The 24,289-nt window shown below is 46.3% G+C and overlaps 1 protein-coding gene across 3 annotated transcripts in view; it reads left to right on the top strand.

The window, feature by feature from the left end:
• Positions 1–24,289, top strand: part of LOC131210635 (longitudinals lacking protein, isoforms F/I/K/T-like) — a 50,242-nt gene that overhangs the window by 10,133 nt on the left and 15,820 nt on the right. For 2 of the 3 annotated variants that reach the window (XM_058203930.1, XM_058203914.1), the window contains exons 2-6: positions 10,056–10,297; positions 10,396–10,689; positions 10,789–10,945; positions 11,896–12,522; positions 12,768–12,857. In XM_058203930.1, the coding sequence (XP_058059913.1) occupies positions 10,124–10,297; positions 10,396–10,689; positions 10,789–10,945; positions 11,896–12,522; positions 12,768–12,857 (1,342 nt within the window). In that variant the 5' untranslated portion in view covers positions 10,056–10,123. Of the gene's footprint in view, positions 1–6,323; positions 6,544–10,055; positions 10,298–10,395; positions 10,690–10,788; positions 10,946–11,895; positions 12,523–12,767; positions 12,858–24,289 lie in introns of those variants that run through there. The other variant, XM_058203922.1, reaches the window with a different exon arrangement.

Here is a 24,289-nt window from a genome sequence, read left to right as displayed (position 1 = left end):
AATGAATCTAAGGATCCCCAGATGCGGGGAATCCGCACAGTAGCAAACCGTCCCGATCCTAGCTTTGCGGGATTCTCGCGGAACATTTCTCTCTTCGATCGATATTGAAACAGCAACAGCAATAGCAATGCATGGGCCGATGGGAAGGAGAAGTTCATGCCACATTTCCACCAGCTCTGTTCGGCTTTCCCACCGAGGAAATCTCCGATCGCGCAAAGATACGCGCCGCGACAAAACGATTGATCCTTCTCCCTCTCGCGCGCACATCGCCAGAAGGGATCTATCGCTGGTCGGGTCGGGTCGGTCGGGTCGGGTGGTAGTATTAGCACACCACCCCAGGGCCACCAGAAGAGCCACGTGCTGCGAGAGGGGATTTGATGTTGCGGCGGGCCGCTTGGGGTAGAGAAAAGCATGAACAGCAACGCTCTTTGCCAGTACTGTACCTTTTCTCACGTCGCGATGGGCTGGCAGAAAATATCCTTTTCGCTCGTCGACGTTGCTGTGAACACCACGGATTGCTGCAAGGGGGACATAATATCACTTTCCTCCCCTAGTTCTCCCGGTCACGGCGCAGTTGCCAAACGCTACTCAGCGGTGCCTGTGGTTGTGTGCGCCGCACACACTGGAACAGGAGGAAAACTGGTAAACGGGAAGGACGAGGATCCTGTGGATCTTTTCGAGCGTTACCCCGTGTGCGCTCCTTTTTCTGGCTGTGTGTGCGATGTGGCGCAGGACCCTCCTCTTCCATAGTGTCTGTGTGTCCACACCGGTGTGCTTGGTATGCGTGTGTATTATCCCTCTCCCGTTGCAGGTAGTTGTGCCGCGTGCCGGGTGTGCTGCGCATGTTGAATCACCGATGGGGATCACCCTCGAGCTCTCTCCGCGGCTGTGGCAATGGTGTGGATCTATATGGCGAACGCCTCTGTTGCTTGGATGGCTGTCTGTGTGGGTGTGTGTCGGTTTCACCCCAGCATACTCGAGATCGCGAACCCCCCATGGGCGGCGCACACAACCAAACCACCACCGGAACCCCTCGATGTTAGGGGGTTTTCCTCCTCAATGTTGGTTGCGCCAGCCTCGAGACGACGACCATTTTGTTGTTCGCCGCGTGGCGCGGCCCTCTGTCTCCTGTGCAGCTAGAAGGGACACTACTGAATTGGCGTCGTCGAGCGGCCGTCATTTGTTTCTTTTAGGAAAACTCCGGGAACCGATCACGATGTTGGCACAGAGAGGGTTACGGCGAATTGACGCAGTACTTAATAGCAGCAAGAGGGGTGGTGTATCGGAAAATGGTCGGTGAAAAGCCAAAGGTCGGTTTTCGGGGGAAGCTTTCCATTTCGCGAAGCCAACATCTGGCGGCTCTCCGCTGGTCCCCGGTCTGGTGTGCTCGTTCGCTGGGCGTTTGTGTTGGAAGGAGGATCTGCACGCACACTACCATCACACGACCGACCGATTGGGGTGCCGCCGCCACCGCCGCGCGATGCTCATGCGCAGGAGAAAATGTGCTGCACGACGGGGCGAACGTGCCATGGCGGGAGTGTGTCCCAAAAGCGTTTCGCAGGAAATTACCCTCAAAGCACCGAAAGGGAACAGGGTCATGGAGGCAGGCAGGCAGGCAGAGGGGTGCCCCGCGGTACCCGTACACACCACCACCAGTGGCGAGATCTCGTCCGGATGATGGATTGGTTGGTTGTGTTGCGTTGTGTTGGAGAAGGATGAGGATTTTATGCGCAGCAGAAATGGACTTGTGACGATCTGTTGTTGTTTGTTGTTTTATTATTTCCGTCGCAAGACGACACTTTCCCCCTTCATCAGGAACGCCGCCGTGTAATGTTTTTGCGTCACCAACGCTCACCACTTGATGATGCTCGAAAGCAATGCTAGGAAGGTGGCGGCCACGCGCTCATCGCTTTTCCACCAATTATCACCCTTTTTTGGACGGCGCATCCTTTTTGCGACTACGATCTTTGTTTTGCGAAATCCGTCCCCGTATTCGGAGTGTGCCTCATTCACGTTACAAGGCCTCACACTCCGCGGTGCGGGTGGTGAAAATGGACAAAAATCATAAATGAAATACGCGAAACAATCCCCGGTTCCCCCCGGGATTGGCGGGTTGTGTGCTTGGGTGAGGTGTTTTCTCTTTTACCACACACCGCCAATTGGTGCTCCCTTCTTTGGGCGACAACTTCTTTAGTAGCCACCCTAGCGCCCGGCGGCGATTGCGGACAGTTGCCAAAACCTTCCACCGTCGTGTGTGGTGGCTCCAAAGACGACGGGAGAAGGCTGGCTGTGGTAAGGAATCATGCCCCAAAGGCGAATGATCTCTTAGCGGGCTTCTCTTAGCCCGCTGGATTGGCAAAGGGTTGGGCGACAAGGGAAAGATAAATCATTTTTCGTGCAAGGAATTTCGGTGGAAGCCGCCGAAACCACAAACTACACCGCCCCACGGTAACTCCTAGCGGCGGGGGAGGCAGGCGCGCACCGATCGATCGATCTCTCTCTCTGTCCCTCGTCTGAAGGGAGCAGATCAACCCACACACAGCCCCAACCGGGCCAGCCAGCACCTTTAAATAAAAAGCACAACAAAAAACTTTGCATTATTATGTTGCCTCGCTTCGGTCGCTTTTGAGTTTCATGCCCAAATTTGTGTGGCCGCGCTGGTAGCTCTGCTGTCACCTTAAGGGGTGTGGAGTAGTGGCCAGCCACCCCCCGATGCTTTTGACCTGGCAGGCCGTTGTCGTCGCCCCGAGTTTGGGAGGTCGCGTTTTGTGCTTTCTGGTGACTTCACTGTGAAACACTTTTTTGCCTGGCCTTTCTTCGTTTGGCGCACCTTTCGTGTGTTGTCTGTGCGGTGTTCCTGTTTATCGCGTCCCATCGCCGCCACAGCTGCCTTCCGATTTCCATTTCTTCCACTCTTTTTCTTCGCCTTTCTGCCGTTTCTTTTTCGCTTTCCTTGCGACGATCAAGTTGGCCAGTCGTCGGGATGTTTTTTCATCTCCTTTGCAGCTTTTCGTTGATTGCTGCTTTCAGCTTTCGGCTGCCGATTGTTTGTGTGGCTGTGTGCGTGGAGGGACCCTTCGGTTAATGTTTTCCATTTCTCTCGCCCGTTCCCAACCATGGCCCCGGACGACTTCCTCTTTTCCAGGCAGGCTCCGAAGATCGTCGTCTTCGTCGTCGGTTACCTTTTTTTTTTGTTGAGTGGCCGATTGCGAAGAGGATGCTGCTGAGGTTGCCCCCTTGCCCCCTAGCCAATCCACCGAATGGTGGAGAGCGGCGGCGTCGTTGTTGCGTCTCGAATTTCGCATTTCTTTTCCATTCGTCTGTGGCGACAAAGGGAGAGAGAGACCGAGATAAAGGAAGAGAGGAAAGGATTTTCGTGTGCTCTGTTGCCGTGGTGTGGTGCGGCGGTGGTGGGGTTGATCCCTGTCACCGCGATGACATTCTGTATGTGTGCGTGTGGAGTCTTTTAATTTGTTGGTTTCTCGTATGTTTTTGTTGGTTTCTTCGTTTTGTCTGCCACCCAATCATCCATCCCGTGCCTTTGTGGGTCGTCTACTACACAGCGGAATAGCATCATCATCACCGCCATCCGTTTTCGTCTTTCGTCGTCGGTTGTTTTCCATCACCGTCGTCTTTCCACGAAAAGCATCTCGAGATTTCGTGTTTCGCTTCTTCGTCCAGTTCTCTCTTTTCTCCCTTTTTCGGTGTTCGTCCGTCGGTCGGTCGCTCTTTGCCTTTGGAGGAAGAATTTTCCTTTCTCCACCAACAGGCAGGTAGATAAATGAATGTTTGTGATGCTGCTCAGCGCGATCCGTCTCATTTTTTTCTCGCTTTTTTGCATACTTAAAAGTTGTAAACCACGAGCCGAGAAAACTTTCTTTTGCCTTCATTTGATCTTTTTTTGGGGGGTTTCACAAAGTGGCTCGAGATGGAAGTGTGTCTCGTCACAGGGACATGAAATACAACTCTCGGCTTAAGAATGCGGATGTTGAGTTGATGACACATACTAATCGCGTGTAGATATCCGGCATATCGAAGCTCTTTGATCCGGTTGTCATTTGTGGCTCCGGTGGGTGGCTGTCAACTCCCGTTATTGGCTTAGAACTCTCTAAAAGGACCACTTTCTTTATATGGGTGTGTTGTTGTGCCACATCTTGCCCCCGGGGGACAGTCAGGCGCTAGAAAGACAATTTTGCACAGGCACAGGGCAAGGAATGTGCGATCGCGCTCAACATCATCCCACGCACCACATTGATCCAAGTCGCGCGCCACACGGGAAAAAGAAATAAATCTGTGGCTTTTTGTTTGTTTTTTTTTTTCCCCGTTTATCTCACTTGCCTGCCTCTCTCTCTCTGTGTCACCCCAGGTGTGCGCGTTCCTCCCCACGGGTTCGAGAGATTTTATTATATTGTGTAGTGTCTCGGCCACTTTGTAAAGCACCCTTCGAGATCCCCTTCGATCTGTCTCTCTCTTCACCTCATTCGTAGTGCGTTCGCCTCTTTCTTCTGCGAACGCGAAGGGGCTTTTTGCTTGTTGCTAGTGTGGTAGTAATGAAAGGAGCTATCCGCGCACAGTAGTATTAGTGGGCTCCAGTAGTGGAAGGAACGTGTTCCGAAAAGAAAATGTCCGTCCAACAAAAATGTGACGCACTTCCCCGGGGCCGGGGGTTGCGGCTGCTGGTTGCGTGTGTGAGGAAAAGCGATGTGAAAACGGAGGCACAAAAAGGATCGGGTCGCTGCACTCGGTACCGTGTTTCCTGTCCATCGGTTCTGGAAACGACAGGAAACGACAGGAAACGACGGGAATTGTTCACAATGTTGAAAACGAGATCCCCTCTCAGGTCACGTACGCGTACCCACGTCGCCAGCAGCTCGCCATTTTTCTCGCACAGAAAATGCCCGCCTGTTCGAGCCGAGAAACTTGGTGAGCCAGGGAGCATGTCTGTTGTTGCGTGTGATGAAAGCTTCCTTTCCCTGTCGCAAGCACATGTTTTTTTTTTGGACACGGGCTGGTACTTCATCCCACATTCGATTTATCCCGATCAAAATATTGCATATCATGCACCTTCTCGAGTGCCGATAGTTTTCCGAAATTTCCCTTTTTTACTTTAATGGACACTACATCCCGTGAACGCGAACGCCTTTCCCAACGCGCGCGTTTTTGCGGGGAAAGAGCGCAACGCGGGACAAAAGTGTAGTGTCCTCAAAAAGTTTGAAACGGACACTACTGAGCGCGCGGGATGTGCGGTATTCGGCCGGAAAAGGGCCGAAGGGTATTTTTCGTTCGCTCCGCGAGAAGATCATGTTGAACACAAACACATACACCACCACTGTAAGTGTGGCGTATACGAGTGTATTGCGAAGCTTCTCCGTGCACGATTGGCGGCGCGTCGTTGTCGTCCGTTCCGAGTTAAAACTTTTGTCAGCCTGTCTGTGAGCCGCGCACCGTACACACAACGGAAAACGGATGACGCGAATGACGGTGCAAAAGATGATGGGATGGGGTGGTGAGTGTAACCCTCCCCCCCGCCGTAGTCGTCGCTTCAATAAAGCACGCAACGCACGCTTTTTTTGTGGCTCTCTTCCCGTACACTCCTCGAGAGAGGGCGATCAGCACCTTTTTTCTTCGTCGTGTAACTTGAGCCCAGCTCCACCGACGGAGGACGATCGAGAACCAACCGTGTGTGCTTTTCTTTTTCCGGTACACTCTCTCGCCCTTTTCGTTTCCCCGTTTCCTTTTTTTTTTTTGCTGCGGATCATATTTTAGTTTTCATTCGCTTTTCTTCGAACATTTTTCGGAGACGCCCGCGATCAAGCACACTCCTGCTCTCTGCGTGCGTCCGGCGGTCGAGGTCGTCATACCGCGCCGGATGAGGTGTGTGGGGAAGGCTGCTGCTCGCATGATTGACTATATTCTCGAGCTTGAATATTTGCTCCTCCTGTGGCAGCGTGTGAGTCGCGGTGAGCATTTAGTAAGCAGCTCTCGTTGCAAGCCGAGAGCTGGGGCGACGTGTGCATCGCACACAGAGAAGAGCGTGCGTTGTGTTTTCGTAGCATCGGTCGCCGGTGGCGGCTGGTGAGGGAAGGGCAGGAGGGAACGGTAGCGAGCTCAACGTACAGCGGTGTGTGCGTGTGCTTCGCGCGCGCCATTTGTCACTCTCCTCTTTTCTCTATCTCGCGTTCTCTCTCTCTCGCCGCCGCGGGGAGTGTGAGTAGCTCTCGCACAGTCCGTTGTTGGTGTGCGTGCGCCCGTTGGCTCCGTGCAGGGTTTTCCGTGGAGTTTTCGGTGGCTTGCCCTCAGTTGCCATCGGGTCGCCATTAAATCGTGTCGCTTGTTGGCTCCGCGCTGAACGGTCGCTCGGGAGCGGCGTCAAGTGGCGCACATCTTGAAGGGAGAGCGAGAGAGTAACGAAGCCACGCCGAAAGAGAGACAGTGCGCTGCTGCCCCTCTGTGTGTGGAGTGCCACAAAAGTTCGGTGGAAGCTGATTTTCCGACTCCGACGAGCCAACCGCGAGCGGCTCGCATGCGATTTCAACGTGGAAGGTAATAAATGATCGATGATCGGTTTTGTTGCATTTTCTGCGGTCGTCGCCTGTCGATCGATCGCGCTCTCGTGGATTGTGGCTGGTGCTCCAAGGGGGGCATTAATTTTTGGATGGTTTTTTTGGTTGCAAGAGTTCGCCTTTGATATGAACCCCTAAAACGAACAGTGCGTGAGCTCACGATTGTTGTGTATGCGTGGTGATTACCCATTTTTGTGTGCCGGCCATTGTGTTGTTCGCCTTTATCATCTCCACCACCGCATGGAAGAGTTAGGCGTCGGACTAGCGGCAGCAGATCGAGCATATGAAGTGTGACGGATGGTGGTGTACTGTGGTAGTAGTAGTATTAGTAGATGTGGGAATAGCCGTGTTGTTATCTACATCGGGGAAAAGTTCTCTCTCGCAGCCTATAGCCTATAGCCTGGCGGCGATGACGACTGTGTTTTACGATGGAAAGGCAGAATGCGCGCTCCCAACGGTCGGGGGGAACAGTCTAGAAACCGCTCGTGCCTCTCACTTACTCCATTGAGAATTTATTTTGGGCTACTACACACCACCCGTCCTTCGTGTTCTGAGACCCGTCGTCTCGTCGTTAGCGCGCGTTGCAAAGCCACCGCAAGGGTTGGTGCTGACTGTGTGTTGTGTGTGCCGCCCGCTGCGAAATGTCGTTGATGGGCCGCAAGGGGGTTGTGCTGAGGTGAAGAGGTGTGTAGTGTATGCGTGTGCGAACACTGTCCGTCCATAGCGGCGGGGAAGTTTCAGAACGCGGACTGGCTAACGGGGTGGCGATCGTGCGGTGGTGGTGGTGGTGGAAAAGAGAGACACGGTCACATGTTGAGCCGTCCTTTGGCTCCCTCCGTCTGCCAGCAAATTTTCAAGAGAACAATCAGCTTTTGCTTGCTGCGCTGTGCTGTGCTGTGCGATGGCTATGTGTGTGGGGTGATGTGGAAAGCACTAAAAGAGGTGTAGAGAGCGAAGCCAAAGGAGCTGCCTGTGCGTCATTTGTTCGCGCCCTCTCGTTCTACCGATCCCTCCCTCTCTTTCTTTCCCTTTCATTTATTGTTTTTTCTCCGGGATCGGCGGGACTCTCGCTTCGTTTTCTGAGCCGCGATCGATCTCTCTTGCTGTGCGGGGGGTTTCGCTTTGTCGCCGGGCTGTGTTAGAGAGAGAGAGCTTGAGGGGGTTAAAGTGAATCGTATGTAGCGGGCGGAAGCAGTGGATGAGGAGAGCACCCCCCAACAAAAAGACTTCCAAGTTGTTTTCTGTGTGTCTCGTAGGTGTACGGAAGTAAGAGGGAGTCTTCCTAAGATCGTGCGTTGCTGCTTCGAACTCTCCTTAGAGCACCCGCAATTTTCCTCAAGAGTGTCCTGAGAGGCAGGCAGTTAGTCACCACATACAGGTTTTGTCGGATTCTTGTTATTAAATACTACTATCATTTAAAAGACTGAATTTCATCACTTTTGGGAAGAATTTTCTTCTCCTTTTAATCAGATATCGAGCAGGCAACAGGACGTCTACTGCCGGCCACTATTTGCATTCGTCTGTTTAATAGAGTTTGGCTGATTGTCAATTGTCGAGGATGCACACTGTTTATGTGCGGAGTAAACTATGTGTCCAGCGAAAGAAGTATCTTCACAAAAATCATCAACAGGAGCAGAACGGATACTGACTCCAAGAACACGTTGAACGTTGTTGATTGGCTTTTTGACATCCGCTGTCACCAAAGGGGAATGGTGTTGGGCGCTTTGCAAGTTGTAACGTGCTCGGTAGCGACGTCGATTTTGCTTGTGTTGTGTGCGAGCGCTTGAACATTATCGAAAAGAGAGGGATCGGTCGACACCACCCAATGAACGCGAGATATGATTTGTAGGATGAACGTTTCCGTTTCACAGCAACCCCTTGTGGAGGACGGTGCACGTGTCCTTTTTTATGTTGCTTTGTGCTATAGAAAACAAAGGGAAAAAGGAATAACCACAAGAACCTTCTACAGCGCGACACACACCACCATCGGCGCCGATCGGCGAGGTTCGCTACGCATATCACTTCCATTCTCGAATCAAAGCACAGCAACAAACAACAGCCACACAGCCGTGTTAGCCTGCGAATGGGTTACGAAGGAGTCGTCTCCGGTGTGGTGTTATCGTCAGCCATGCAACTGCTGTGGGTTTGTATGCGTGCGGTGCATACACGCTGAGAATGGAAAACGGTCTCCTGTGTGCCTTGTTTGCCTCGGATTTTTTCCCCCTTTATTAAAGTGGGTCGCCATTTTCTTCACTGGGGTTTCCCCTCGGTCATATGCGAGGCGTTGAATCGTTTTCCGACTCAAGTATCTCTCAGATATGCGATTGGAGGTCGATCGAGCACCCCCAAGCTTTTCCTGTTCTCAATAAACTTGTGCTGTGTGGGGCGACATTTATGAATTCATTTATTTATTGGAAATTCTGTTGAATCGATCGGTCAGCTACATTTCTTTAGAGAATGGCGATTCATTGTACTGGCTTTTATATTGAATTTATGTAAAGGAAAATGTCAATTGACTGACAATGAATCAGACACTAGAGCTGTCAAAGTATCGTTGTTTTGACAGATGATCGTCGTTAGAAAAGCAAATTCCCTTGTGTGTACTTCTTTTGGTTTTTCATAAACGGATTCGTTGGTCACAATCATCGATCGTTACACCACTATTAACTTTTGTTTTTTCGCTTTAAATGTGTGTGCGGCTGGACCGTAGGAATGGGCCGGCAGTTTATCGCAAATGGTGTTGGGCTTTGATTATTGTGTGATTGTTGTCGTCGTCGTCATCGTCGAGCGGGCGGGCGGTGGCCGCGGCTCCGGGACCATTCCGGAGAAGGCAAAAGGAAGGTGTCGCGCCATATTTGTGTTCGTCGTCACTTGATGACGATGATGATGGGTGTTGCTCCGTCGCGGATCAAATACCTTTATGTGGGTCACACGTAAATATTTTAAGCTTTCTTGCCACGCACACCACCAAAAGATGCTAAAGAAAGGGGAAACGGCGATCGGAAATACCACCTTTCCCGCGTGGGGGTCACGAGAGAGAGAGATAGAGAGAGAGAGAGGTTTCTTCGCGCATAATATCTGTACAAATGGCGGCGGCAATGGCCTGGGCCGCTGGCGGCAGTGGGCCGTCAAGTTCGTTCGCACGCGCGATGGTTTCCAATTATTTTCAAAAGTCTCCCGTATATGAGTTGTGTAGACTTGTCGTCATCGTCGTCGTAGGCTTCTGTCGCCATTCCGCGTCTGGCCTATGTCAGGCCTCGCTTTACATCAGTTTTAGGGAAAGGAAAATGAAGCCACCGCAATGGTGTTGAAGGATGACTAATGTCATTTGTTTAGCCACAACTGTGGGCCGCAGCCACAGTCTCCATTTACACTAGCTTTAAACGGTCAGAAATCAAATGTACCCAAAAAACAAACGTCACTTGTACGATTGATTTATCTGTATTCGGCATTCACCTTAAACATGTGTTTTTTTATAATTTTCTATTACAGAACCGACACGAATAAACAAGACAACAAAAACCACCACAAAATAGTCCTCGGCAGGCAAGAACCACACCATGGACGATGATCAGCAGTTCTGTCTCCGATGGAACAATCACCAGAGCACACTCATCTCGGTGTTCGACACACTGCTGGAGAATGGCACTCTGGTCGATTGCACATTGGCGGCCGAAGGAAAGTTCCTGAAGGCACACAAAGTTGTTCTCTCGGCCTGCAGTCCCTACTTTGCGGTAAGTCGAGTTTTTACAGCGCCCTGCGATAACCATACTTTGGTCCCGGTGCACTGAATAACGTTATATTTGTCTGATTTTTTTTCTTCAAAAAATAGACCCTACTCTCACAACAGTACGACAAACATCCAATCTTCATACTCAAAGATGTGAAATTTCAAGAGCTTCGCGCCATGATGGACTACATGTACCGCGGAGAGGTGAACATTTCCCAAGATCAGCTAGCAGCCCTGCTCAAAGCGGCCGAATCCCTGCAGATCAAGGGACTGTCCGACAATCGTAGCTCTGCTTCCTCGTCGGCTACCGCGGGAGGGCTGCACCAACAACAGCAGAAGCAACAGAACGAGGGTTCCACGGCGAAAACGCTACAGCCACCCGTACCTGCAAACAAGGTACAGTTGTGGCAAAACGCCGTTCTATTTTGCCGCCGTCGTGTTCTCTATCTCCCGTTCTGCTTTACTAATTGACGTTTCGCTTTTCTTGTGCTGCAGGCATCAGGTCTGACGATTGAAAACAAACGACCTTTAAAGTCGGAATTGCTGGATTCGGATGTGTCTGGTTCGCGGGAAGGCTCTACTAGTCCTACATCGAGAAAGCGTAAAAAAGTGCGCAGAAGGAGTGTACTCGATACCAACAGCGTACTAATAGGTAAGTTGAGGAGGGTTTCTTTCCTAACTTACTACCACATACGAAATGAATGGTCGTTTTGTGACGCTATCTAATCAGTGATCCCTCGCCTGGGGATCCGAGCACACGACGCTCTCACCATAAACCCATCAAACGAGCGATCGCAAAAAAACCAACAAACGAGAAGCATTCGTTTATTTTTGAGCTACGTGCGAGAAATTTCTTCCGACGAGGAGGAAGCATTTGTTCAATTGAAAATCCATCATCGTTATCAAACGTGTTTCTCTATTATGTAGGTGATAGGGTGGTAAATATATGGCCTATGCTCCTCCTCATCCCTGTCGGCTTTGCTCATCATAGAGTTGCGCGCTCGCACTATTAAGCGCAGCATAGAGCGTGGTTTATGTCTTAGGGAGCCCTCTGGTGGCTCATCGTTTTTTGGGGTCTCGATTGGCTTTTTGTCGAATCACGAACATTGGTTTTCCTTTTAACCAACCCCTCCACTGCTTATCAGACCGGATGGTTGGCATTTTGGGCGCTATTTCGTTGTATTGCGCTGATATTCTACTGCTGCAAATTCCACAGAAGGTTTGACGCGAGTATAAGTGATCGAGTAGCGCCTATAAAGGTGTTCACCAACGAATATCTCATGACGTGTGGACCTTGAGCAACAACTTGATATCTTTATCTTTTTTTATGTGTGCTCAGATTATGCTATTATCACCTCTCATTCCGTTTTCAGTGTTTTGAAAATAAGCAAAATAAGATGACGTAGTGTCATTGTTTGACTGATTACCGCGCGCTTTTGTGTCGTTGCCTCTATCGATCGTGTAAAGTGTGAGGAAACATGTATGATAAGAACTAACTTTTGGCAGAATCAATTTTCAAATAAATATGTTTATTATTTTCATAAATATTATGTGCAAAGAATGGTTTTATTCTAACATTTTTATCGGTCAATTGTTCCATAGATAATCATGATCAGCATTCGAATTCCTCATCACATTCAATTCACACGGCGTCTGGCACGAATGCTGCGGTCACCAGCGGTGCCTCCGGTGCGTCCGCCGCAGCCACTGGAACTACGTCGTCGGTCGGAGCCGCGAGCAGCAATAGCAGCGCAAACATGCTCTCAGCCGCCGCAGTGGCTGTAGCCGCCGCTATGAAAAAGACTGAAACCGTTCAACAAGGAAAGGCCGCCGAGGTGCTCAAGTTGCAGCTACAGAAGCAACAGGCAGCAGCCGCAGCCGCTGCCGCTGCCGCTGCAGCAGCCTCACAGTCTTCCGACGATGACGAACGATGCGGCGGCCCAGCCAGCAATGCTGCAACCGAGCACGATGACGGAACGGACAACGAACATGACGGAGACGGTGCTTCTTCGGTGAAATCCTCCCGCCATCACCACCGAGAGGCAGCAGATGGCGGGGGTGGCCACAAGACCTCCACCTCATCTGTTGGTGAACTGTTGATCGAGCCGAAAAACGAGTATGACGACGTACAAGATGAGAATGTTGAAGATCTAACGCTCGACGATGAAGAGCTGCTGGACGAATTGGACCAACCCGGACCCAGCCACGGTGGCGATGTATCTAGTCAAGGTAGTGTGATTATTTTCATTTTTTAGCGTCTCCGAACGTGGGTTTATGTTGCACCACACACCATAACCTCTGAATACGCACTGACGAAGGGAAACTAATCTTACATTTTATGGTTCTCTCTTTTTCGAAATCCGATGTCGCGGCGCTACGTACGACCGTTTATTGTAACACATCACATCCTGCTGCGGCACTTTTAATGGTCGCGTAACCGTTTCTGCGTTTGCACAAAAATGCACCTCCAACAGGGTATGCACAATGGCCGTTGGAACGTGAGCAGAACGAAGCGTTTATTGCCGCTCAAGACGCTGCTGGTGGACAACATCGAGACGCACAAGGTAAGCGAGCTTTTCCGTTTTTTCAAATTGGTCAAGATTTACGATGCATAAAACGCCAACTATCGCCCGCACATACGCTTGGAACGACGAGAGATAGATGATAATAAGCAGACGGTTGAAATGCAAATCGCTTAATGATTCGCGAATAATTCGCCCTCTAAAAAGAAACAAAACCAATAATCATCATGCTTCTTTGTGGCGTGGTGTGTACCTCTCAAGCATCGAGTGCGCGTTCGCGCGCGCAGCTCATTACACACGCGCGGCGCTCGATTGTTAATGCATAGGGCCCCCTTTAGCGAGCAAACTGAAGGCGTAGTAGTTGTCCCCTTTTTGCGGTTGAGAGTTATTTTATTACACATAACATACGGTAATTGCGCGCGCATTCCCTTGACCACGACACTCTTCGCGGAGAAGTGTCAACTTCTAACAGAAATCTCTCTCGGATAGTGTTTTATGGATCGTATGTCTTTCCAAAATATGTAAATTTGTTATCTCTTTCTCTATCTCTCATAGTTTGTTTGTTTGTTTTTTTTAATTCTGATTATTATAACTTGCAAAATTGAATATTATTAAAAAGTATAGTCACATGCAACACAAGCGAAAAATACAAAAAGCAATATCCCTTTATAGATTTAACTATATATCTACACACCCGTCCGTGCGGTTGTTCTTGATAACCAACATGAAGAGGCTATGCACATAATAATAAAAACTAATAACAACGATACTTTGTTGACGAAGCTTAGGTCACTGCGAGTTGAGTGTGCGTAGCAGTGGAGGAGCGCAATGTAGTGTGGTAGCAGAAAAGCAAGAGAAAATCAATTGTACATTTTCAGAAAAACAATCAAACGGCCAACCCTCTCTAGGTTCATAAACCCACGAAATACGCAGACAGCAGTATGCTATCCAAATTTGATTTCGGATCTCTGTCATGTGACAGGAGCTTGTCCTTAGTGTCCACCTTCGATACGGCAAAGTTCATGTTTAAAAAATAGTTCATCTCCATCCTCTGGAAGTAGATAAATGCAGTACTTTAGAGTTATCTCTTAGTTCCCATTTGCATGTTTTGTGTATTATGATCACATTCTCGTGTTCCATTTCGAACACCCAGTGAGCAGTCGGTCTTGTCAACGGCTGCAAAGACACACCACCTTGACCAAAATGGAACGCAAATGGACGTGAGCTGCGGGGTAAAAACCAAGACGACGAAGTAGAGAGGGCGCACTTAGTGTGTTAGTGAGGGAAGAATTGGGGAGAAGCATCGGCAGGGCGCGCAGAATAAATGATCGGTGTTAATAACCTTCACTAAAGTCACTCAAGACGACCATGGTGGGCAGGGGTTGTTTGCTGCAGTTGTTGAACAGCAAGTTGCATTGTGCGTCGCTGTGGTGAGATGGAGATGCAACGCGCGAATTTCGTACGCTCTGCGCGCCATCGTGTGCGACGCCTAGGGCTGCAAATGTGTGGGTGATTTTGTGTTTCGCCATACTTGACGTATCGCGCAGGTCACATTCGTGTCCCTCCGCTCGCGATCGCTTCTCCCGCTTCCTGTGCTACATCGGCAGAGCTAAATCATGAGTCTTGAACTTGCCTTGACGCTTTCGTGTGTCCGTCCCGCCGCGTGTATTACTTACGCGCGTGGGCGCGACAACAGACAACACACCAGGGTCCTTCTCTTGGTGTATGCTCTTTTGTGACATTTACGAGCTGCGTTTCTTGTTCCCTTGAAACATGCTTTTCTTATTTTATAATCCATCCACTAGCAGCAACGTCGCGCCCAATCCGGGTCTTGTTCATCTTGTTGCTCGGTCGCTGTGGCGCGGACCGTGTGCGCGGGGATGACCGGTGCACTGGTGTACTGTTTTTTCTCCATTTCCTTCGGATTTTACGCCTCCGCAATGGTTTGCGATGGCTGCTGCCTGATTTTTTAAGGGTTGGGTTCTACTGCTCGTTGTCCTTTTTTGCACTTGGGGTATTTATTTTTATTGCTCCATGCGGGATGCTCTGATGCTAAATGCGCGCAAAATGTGATAGTGTGCGGCGGGTGTACAGAAGATGCCGTGATGGTAGTTTGTTTTTCTGTGGTACACGATGCACTCTCCTATTCTTTGTGAGGCTATGTTTACTGTAGCGCCACTAATAATGTCTTCGAGAGAGTTGGCGTTTTTTTGTGATGTTCAATACATGCCATGAAATAATCAGGTTAGTTACAAAATAGGATTGGAGCGAGCTCTCTCGCGGCGGCCTAGTGCTAATTTCCTGTGGCGCGACTTTATGAGCTTCCCCCGGTTCTTTAAGTTGATGCTTTTGAAATGAATTTTAAATTGATGGTTTTGAAATCAATGTTTTGCATCAGGCAAAGTTTTAATCAAACGCTCAAAAGAAAAAAGGAAAAAGAACGATCGTGTGTGTCAATCACAGGTTGATTCATCGCATCATCGGTCCAATGGAGGAAGTCGAAGCCGCCGGGTGCTAGCTGGTGCTTCAAGTTTAGGAACAACAAGTTTAGGAAACAATGATCTTTTTAAGCTAAACGATAATAGACTAGCTGTGGTCATATTTAGCTGCAATTGTTTTTTCTCTTGCTTTTTTCGTCCTCAATACTGTGTTGCGCTATAAAATTGCCATCAAAAATATGCCATTCGCGCAAGAAGTTTTTTAAACCGCGTCTAAATGTAGGTTGTTTGTTAATTTTTGTTTTTCACTTCCACTCCATATATTTACCTACTTTGCTAGTCAAACTTACATTGAATGGTGAGTAAAATGTCTATCTACGAAATCAAATTTAGAACTATTTTTCATAACAAACGTATATAATAAAATGCGGCTTTCTGGGCGGCTAAAGAAGTTTACATGATAAGCAGACATTTCACTCAACCATTCAGTGTGCAGGGCTCTCTATCTGCTGTGTTATCGAAGTACTTAATTGCTTTTCGGCGATTGTATTTTTCATTTATTTTTACCGTGTTAAATTTTACCTATTATTGCTATATTTGGTGATTGTGTAGTGTTGTGTAACTTATTTTTCTTTTGTGTTTGCAGTATTGCTCTAGAATTATGATTAGTTTAGTAATAAGATTTAGTTTTTTTTATCTCATTAACGTATTGTTTAGTTTAATTGTGAACTTATCGTGTTTTGTGAAGGATCACCTCTCACCTCACACACGCTTCAAGATTTTCCTCTCTTATTCCCGTGTCCCGTAACTCCCCAAAATAATTCCTATGCAGCTCTCCTCTATGCTCCTGTTTTTCTCTCTGACATCGCTTCCCTATCTTTTGTTTTCTATGCGCTATTAAACTCTTCCTAACCTACGTCTCTATCATCGACACACACTCCACTCCGATTTGTTTGCTGAAAGAAGATTGTCACTGGTGGCCGAAAACCAACGGTGTGTGCCGCTCAATCTCAATCGGGGTCAATAGACGATGCTTTTCAAGACGCACAAACCTTTCTCACGGGCAGCGCGCGCTGCCTTGGTTTAGCTGCTTTTGCATAGATATGTATTTTGTCATGTGAGGTGGCGGTTTTGGGTAGTTGTCGTATTTATTACTATGCCTGTTGCATTCCAAATATGGTGAAGGAAAAAGCGGGGTTTGTCGTCGTAATTGTATCGTCGTGTGTCGCTGTCTTCGTCGTCGTTGTTCATCCCACGTAGAATTCCTATCATGCTTTGTGAAGGTATGTCGCACCTTAAAATACCGTCGTAGATATAAATTGACTCGAAAGAAACATAATATTTTTTCACCAATGTGTAATTTTCAAAGCCACACTTGTTTAGGATTTTCCTTGTGTTCTTAACGCGCGTGTGTGTGTGTGGGTGCGCCCGCGTGCCTTTCTCTCCACTCTGTCGTGTCATATCCATTCATTCATCGTCGGCCATTTGTTTTATTAGTTTGTTTGATTTTACCACTTACATCGTTATAAAAACCACAGCGCGAACCTGTGCGTCACCTAGAAAGGTGATCACTTGCTTGTGTTCGTTTGTGGAGAAAGACTAAAATGTCATACCAACAACAATATGGAAATTGCGTGCACGGAACCTGAGTGAAACGATTCCGAAACAACCCACAGGGCCTCATTATGTTCGATGGAGTCTGGTTCCGATAGCGAAGCCCTGAGACTATTCTAACCTGATATAAACCCTTGCCCTGACCCCCTATTTCTTACCGTCCTTGCTTTTAACACTTTAGTTTTAAGTTACACGAAACAAAACCGTATTATTGCGATATTTTTTGTTTATTTTTTAAATATTTTATTGTTGCATGCGCCACACTGTTTTGCATCAATTTGTTAACATATTTATCAAAAAAAATACTGATTGGTATTTTGTTTATGAACACCTTTGCCCAAAAAATCATTCACTACGCTTTTTTATTACCATTTCCATTGTCTCTTTGCGTGCTATTTCTTACTCGACTGTATTTACACAGGAATAACAAAATTTGAATTACTTAAATTACACTAAAAAGCCATGTCACAACCGGCTCTCCAGTTCATAAAACACTTTGTGCAGTGTTTGTGATAACTATTGCTGTTCCACTCCCACAATATTAATGTATCCAAAGACCTTTTTCGATTCATGTTTTCTTTCCTGGGTTCTCCTTCTTGAGGACATAGTGTACCTTGTGACAGGAGTTGACCTTGTGTCGCTTGTTTGGGCATCTGGGGGACGTTCTTTACTTGTATTGAATGCGATGCTCTATCATTGGTGGCTGTTGTTGTCCACTACTCGTGTTTGTAATCCAAGATTTTTCGGAAAAAGCCCTAATGCATTTCTCTACCTCTGTTTCGATGTTATAACTTAACGGGCAGAAAAAGGAATAGACTATCAAAGCAAGTACTACAGAAAGGTGCAAAAATGAGTGTTGAAAGTTTAGCACCAAAAGGGTAATGTTGTGGCCCAGAAAATAATATGATTGCTTTCTTCTTCGTTCCAGTGTTTCATTAATGTTGGTTTTCCTCTACCTTTCGTTGACTGTTTACCTGTTGTCTTTCCACACGCGGTGCAATTGAGTAGCAGCGCCTCCATGTCGTTCGTTTTACATGCATATTCTCTTCTCTGTATCTATCCACTTCGCAAGGGAATCGTTAACCGGGTGTGTAGCTGTCAAATCTGTCAAAATGTCAAGAGTGGGTCGTTCGGTCGGACGTTCGGTCAAAATAATTTCGGGACAAGACGAAACCGGTTTTTCGCGTGCGCTGCGTGAGTGCTGTCGATAAGATTTGTTTCCTACTTTCGTGTCTATACCTCGCCGTAAGACGAACGGTCGTTTTCGCGTGTCGATCATCGCTGTCAATATACCGGTGTTCCGGTCGGGTGTCGGGAGAGTATGCAAATGAATCCTTTTGCCCTTCACCACGCCCAACCGCACAACATCCTCTCATGCACGGCAGAGGAGAACGTGATGGAGTGGCTGGAATCAAATGCACACTCTTGGTCCCTGCCGGAAGCCTGTCGCGAGTCTCTGTCAATTCCAGTCCAAATGTGCAGCGGACGTGTTTGGTTGTATGTGTGTGTTGGTGTGCAATATGAAGGTGAATTATTGAAGCGCGAGTCAAAGTGATCTTTTTCCGTGTGCCTAAAGAGTGTGTTTGGTGAAACGGTGGTAGTGATTAGTTATCCAGTTTTGTGTGAGGTCGTTCACCTGTCCGTCCAACACATTGGCGCCAAAATCCATCGTTTCGGATATATGCGTGCAGTCGTCGTCGCAGAACCAGTATAATCATCCTCGCCATCTTCAGCATCACCATCGTTTTCGTCGTCATCAGCATCGTCAAAATATGGTATGCCTGTTTCCCAAGTTGGTTGTAGCTGCAAATTGTGATCAATTTGCAGTGAGGTAATCTCGGGCGCAATCGCTCTGTCGATCAGCAACGGAAGCGCCACAAAATCACGGTAAGCTTTAGAATGCAAATGGTGTACCACAAACAGGGGGCAGGACTCTCATACTTGCAAGAAGAAGGGTGTACATTCTTTACATTTTCGGAGAACACATACGCGACTCGATCGTTCATGATCGTTTTTGGATAGGTTTAAAAGGACGGTGTTGAACAGAACGAGGCATACCATTGTTTAATCTTGTCAGAGTTTATTAAATACTACAAAATATATTAAAACACACACTTATCAAGAAACCTTGCAGTGGCGAAATGACTTGTTGTGAAGAACATGTATCTTTTTCAATAGTCTTCCGCATAAAATATCAATTGTTCTTATTACTTGAACGTGAGTCTACACGAAAGCCGACTCACTTCTTGTAAATTTCTGTAACTCGAGTATCTCGAAAATATGCCACACCGTTTCATGGTCACGAAAAGGTAGAGAATGTAACTTTGTGTTTCTTGCTTCTTTTACACCATTTCCATTTATGGCGGATCTCCGTTGCTGAGGAGAAGAGCAAAGCGTTGCGTCTGTCAGTGGCAACACAGGCAGAACTCAGTGACTTGGTAATATATGCTGCCATGCGAGAGATGCTGATTCTTCGTTTATTGTGCGCTTTGTGTGTTGGTTTGCTGGCGGTGGGGTAGTATGTTGGCAGGTAAGTAGTTCTTTCCCTGCAATAGTATCGTTGCATTGGGAGAGAGGTTTTTCCGACATAGTAAATTTAAGTTTAGTATATAGTGTTTTATTTCATCGTAAATATCCCAGCATAAGCATCCTTCATTCCTAGAATCCGACATCAAATCACTATAATTTTCACACGTGTTTCCATTGGACCCGTAGCAAAGTTAAGCTTCCAAACTATCAGTTGAGCTCCATCTTTTTCGATTCGTTGTCTTAAAAAATTGCCAATTCACGTGGAGCGATATTTTATTTTGAAGAATGAGTGGCACTCACTCACGCTCTAGATCTATCTAGTTGCATTGTGACCATTGCATTGTTTAACGTAAGACACATTTACCCGATGGTCTTACTTTGCATACTTTATTTTCGTAAGAAATGGTAGCAATATCGATCCCAGATTTGAGCTCAATTCGATTAGTGTTTTCTTCAGGGCGTTTTGTTGTAGCTACACCCCAGAATGAATGATTCTATGATTCTGCCGATTGAATGATACTAAAATCCATCCCCCAAGCATCTGCCCATAGCTATGATGTATCTGAATGAATGAATTTGCTGTGTGTGACGATGCGTGATTATGAATATTGCACTTTTGAAGGGCTTTCCGTGTGAATGAGAGTGAGAGCTCGAGAGTATGCGAATAATGAGTGGACAAAGAATGTGTTGTGAGACCAGTTAATTGCAAGTAATTTCAACATCTTCGTTGGCTTTTCCTGGGAAGTTTTGGTTCTGGAAGATACATTTTCCGGCAATGAAACAAAACAGTGTAAGTATATTGGTTCTTCATACTATTTGCTTCAAGAATCCATGGGTAAATGTCGATGTAATAAGAAACGGAGTAATACCGATAGCCGTCAGAGAGATTTTGAATGGTTTAATATGGGAATTCAATTGTTTCATTGAAGTTGTTGTACATGTATGTTAAAATGTGTATCCCTCCCATATTGGATATGATAAAACATTTAGTTATGATTGTTGCAAATGTTCATCTTTTGCATAAATTGGAAAAAAAACAATTAATCGTTTTAAATTTGTTCAAAAATGTTAAAAAATAGTCTGTTTTTAATGTTGAGTATTTGTGTTTTTCAAAAACTAGGCTTCTCAAATCATTGAAGATAAGTTGCAAAGTAACATTTGTTGTTGCTCAGCATAATGAATATTTCATGCAATGTTTTATGCTTTATTCGTTTGTTCTCATTTTTGTAATATGCTTAATGTGCACTAAATTGATTTTAGATTTTTGTGACGGAATGGAACTATTGACACCACTTTGTTTGGAGGAACATATTCAGTTGTGCGTGTAGTTTGTTATTTCGGTTGTATTATTAACTCTGCATACCAAAGTTTCCCTCCTATCTATCTACACGCCGCGAATTAAGGCCGAAGTGGCGGCATCTGCGTATGGTCCAATTTATTTACGACGAAATCAACAGTGTACAGCGTTGATCCGCTAGTGCTTTTGAGAAAGTGTATGCTAATATTGAACATAAATTAGTGAGGACTATTAGCATTATTCGTGCAAATCAAGCCAACTTTCAATATGTGATCATATGGAAGTGTGCCCTTTTTGCAAAGGAGGGATCGGAATGGAATGTTCATTAAACAACGAGCAACGCATCAGTGGGGGAGTCGTTCCCGCGTAAGATATGTCTCCAATTGTTGCGTCAAGCTTTTGCATCAAATGAAGCTGATATTTATTGATCATTAGCTTGTGCCAAGCCCCGCGAATGTGAATCGTTTGCGCCAGGCTTAGTTGGGTACGGGCATTTGCATTTGCGGTTAACGATGTCTTAAATCCGTGGGCTGAGGATAATTGGAAAATCCTTCGCTCATAAACCTATTTAGATGTTTTTACATAATTTTGATATTACTGTCAAGTGTCCCTGGGAGAGGAGTATTATTGCAATAGTAAGTTTCGCATTTTTGCGTGTATCGGCATATTCATTTCTCTGCCCGTACAACGACAGTATGCTCGCGTCAGACTTTTTGTTTGTTAGTTGAGATTTTCCTGCCAGTTCCTTTCTTGCTATAACGTTTTTTTTTGGTATAATTAAAATACCCTTTTCGGAAAACAGCAGCACACTGTCTGATATAGATTGTATTTTGTTTGTCATCTCTAATACGTCAATTATTTTTTAGGTTTCGGATTTTTTAATGTAAAGTTAGAGATAGTGTTTGTTCGAAAAAGCTTGATCGATCGAGGGGTCATCGCGTTATTGATGCGCAATTCTCGGTATACTTCAGATAAACTCTTTAAAATTGTTTCAAGTTGAACCAAGCTGTTTATGAAAATTTTACGGTGAATAAAAAAGCAATATTGAACAAACCGAAACAACAAACGGCGTTAGTTGGATAAAATGGAAACGCTATGTAAATATCACATTGAAAATCGACGTCCTATGTTAGTCTCTTTCAAAAGCCATTGATAACTTATTTTTGGTGGATTAGTTCCATTGCTTTATTCTGATAACGGACGAAAGTTTTAGTTGCATAAGAATACTGTAGAAGTTAACGTGCGTTCATAAATTGTTTGCTGCGTTCATTTTTGTGGTGCATATTTTTTGTGAAAATATCTCACAACAGAGTCATTGTTGTTTTCATAAACCCCATCATGCTTTCGAAAGCGTTCATTCCACCCACCACCCATGGAGAGACAGGTAGCGTGCGCGCCCACCTATGTATTTGTATAAAATCTACCCCATTGCTTTACTCCTTTCTGTTTGGTCGGGACACTTACCATATCGTGCTCTCTGGCTAGTTAAGTCCTGGTGAAGGTCTTTTTCATTATTTTTATCAGGATCCCGATGCACACCTTGATAATTTGATCAGACTGATCTTATCGATCGTTAGTTGGGTGGCGTATTAACTATTGACCTTTGCACAAGAAAAAAACGGCGCCAATATGCTTGATTGTATTCGACGTTTGTATGTTTCGTGATAATATGAAGCTGTTAATTTAAAATTGATTAAACCTCAGGTCAAGGTTATATTGGAAAATTTGTTTTGATACTCTTACGATTTGATACGATAGTGACGTCGTTTGGTTAGGAGGATTTCGAGAAATCTGTTTCGCGATTGGTTGCGCGATGCGTTGTGGGTCGCGCCAGTTGTCCATGCTTTTCTGTTTCTTCTCCCGAACCAATCCGTTCTCAGCTTTCTGTTGTGTTCATCGTTAGTATGATTTTCTACTTTTGGTATCCCCTTGAGAATTTCCATGCTCGCATCTCGTGACTATAGGCCTATATCCGCTTCGTTCTTTTCTCTTTCGATCGTGCGTGTCGATTGCTTTCTATTTACAGTTTTGGAGCGTGCGCCATCCTGCCTAATGATGTCGCCAGTCTGTGGATTCAGTAATGTGTGTTCGCGGGCTGGCAGCACCCAGCGTCTTTTAACCACGACACTGCGGACAGCTGCAGCAGTGGTAGCGTCGTCAGCAGCTACGCACATTACCGGTACCGGCAACAACGACAACGACGATTGTAGTAATAACGGCGTGTGTAGCGTCGCCGTAGCTGCGGCAGCCGCCTCAGTAACGGCGGCGGCAGATGCCAATGCGCTATGTCCACGGGCAACAGCGTTAGGCTCATCCTCTTCATCATCCACCGCCACCGGATCATCGTATAAATGTCCCCGGTGTCCGCGGGCCTATGCTCTTTCGTACACACTCGAACGGCACATGAAGTACGAGTGCGGGGTGGCCAAGCAGTTTGGGTGTTTCCGGTGCGGAAAGCGCTTTTCCCGCAAAGACATTCTGAAAGCGCATCTACTTAACACGAAGTCGCACTGTGCCGCCGCTCTTGGTGTACCTGGGGCACCGGGCGCACCGGGTGTCCTTTGAATGTACAGCAGCGCTGGTCCATTGCCCGGGTGTTGTCAGGGGTCTTGATGTGTCCGCCGGGGGAGCAATAGAGAGGCTTATTTCCTCGAACATGAGACTAACGAGGGAAAGTGGTTGTTTGGAAAAACTTTTGAGACCTACTTTTTAATTTAAAATATTAAGGGTTAAACACATAATGACAACTGGGAACTGTGCATATTCATATTTTTGCTTATGCCAATCGATACCATATTCCTGATGATTGTGACTGAATAGAAGCCTCCAAGGCAAACAAGTTTTGTGTTTGGGGCTGTTTATATTATCGTTTAACCACACCTAAATACTAGTTCAAAAACAAAACAAATGTAATCGTTGATTAATGAATAAAAACATTTTTAAGTTAAACCTCGAAAAACGTGTTTTCACTTTGATTTCCTTCCAACAGTTTTGATCTATTGTTTGCTTCGTTAGTGTTAAAAAGGTTATGAAAGAGGATCGTATTATCATGTACAAAACTATACTAGAAGAACTAGGAACGAGGAACGGAAAGACGTGAAAAGGCTAAGAACGAAGTCATTGTTTTTCATGTACAGCAGCCGGAAAATGTGCAGTTACCAGATAAATGTGACATTGTATTGTAAAGTATCGTGGTGGTTCCTTAACTTTACCATCTTCACACACTCACAACTTTACACACACACACACACACACACACCATCCTCCTTTGCAAACGGTGTTTTCTGGCGCGAATGTATTGAGTTGATCCTGGGTAGCCTCGGTGTCCCTAAGCAGAAACAAGCATAATAAGGTTGTTTTATATATGGTTTTTTTTATCTTTTCTAAATCGAGAGCTTTCTTTTTAATTATTCGTTTTCGTCATTTGCACTGTTTATTTTTATCTTGTTTATAATGTGTTGGTGTCTTTTGGAAGGAAGTAAATTTCTACTTAAGATTCTTTTTTCTGAAAACATGCGTCCACTTTTTGGTAACTTGGTTTTTAACATTATTATGGATGGAAGATAAACTGAGAAAGAGAAACAAATGTATGCGAC

The sequence above is a fragment of the Anopheles bellator genome, chromosome 1, assembly GCF_943735745.2.
Source record: "Anopheles bellator chromosome 1, idAnoBellAS_SP24_06.2, whole genome shotgun sequence".
NCBI classification, from domain to species: Eukaryota; Metazoa; Arthropoda; class Insecta; order Diptera; family Culicidae; genus Anopheles; species Anopheles bellator.
This window is presented reverse-complemented; position numbering and strand designations above follow the sequence as displayed.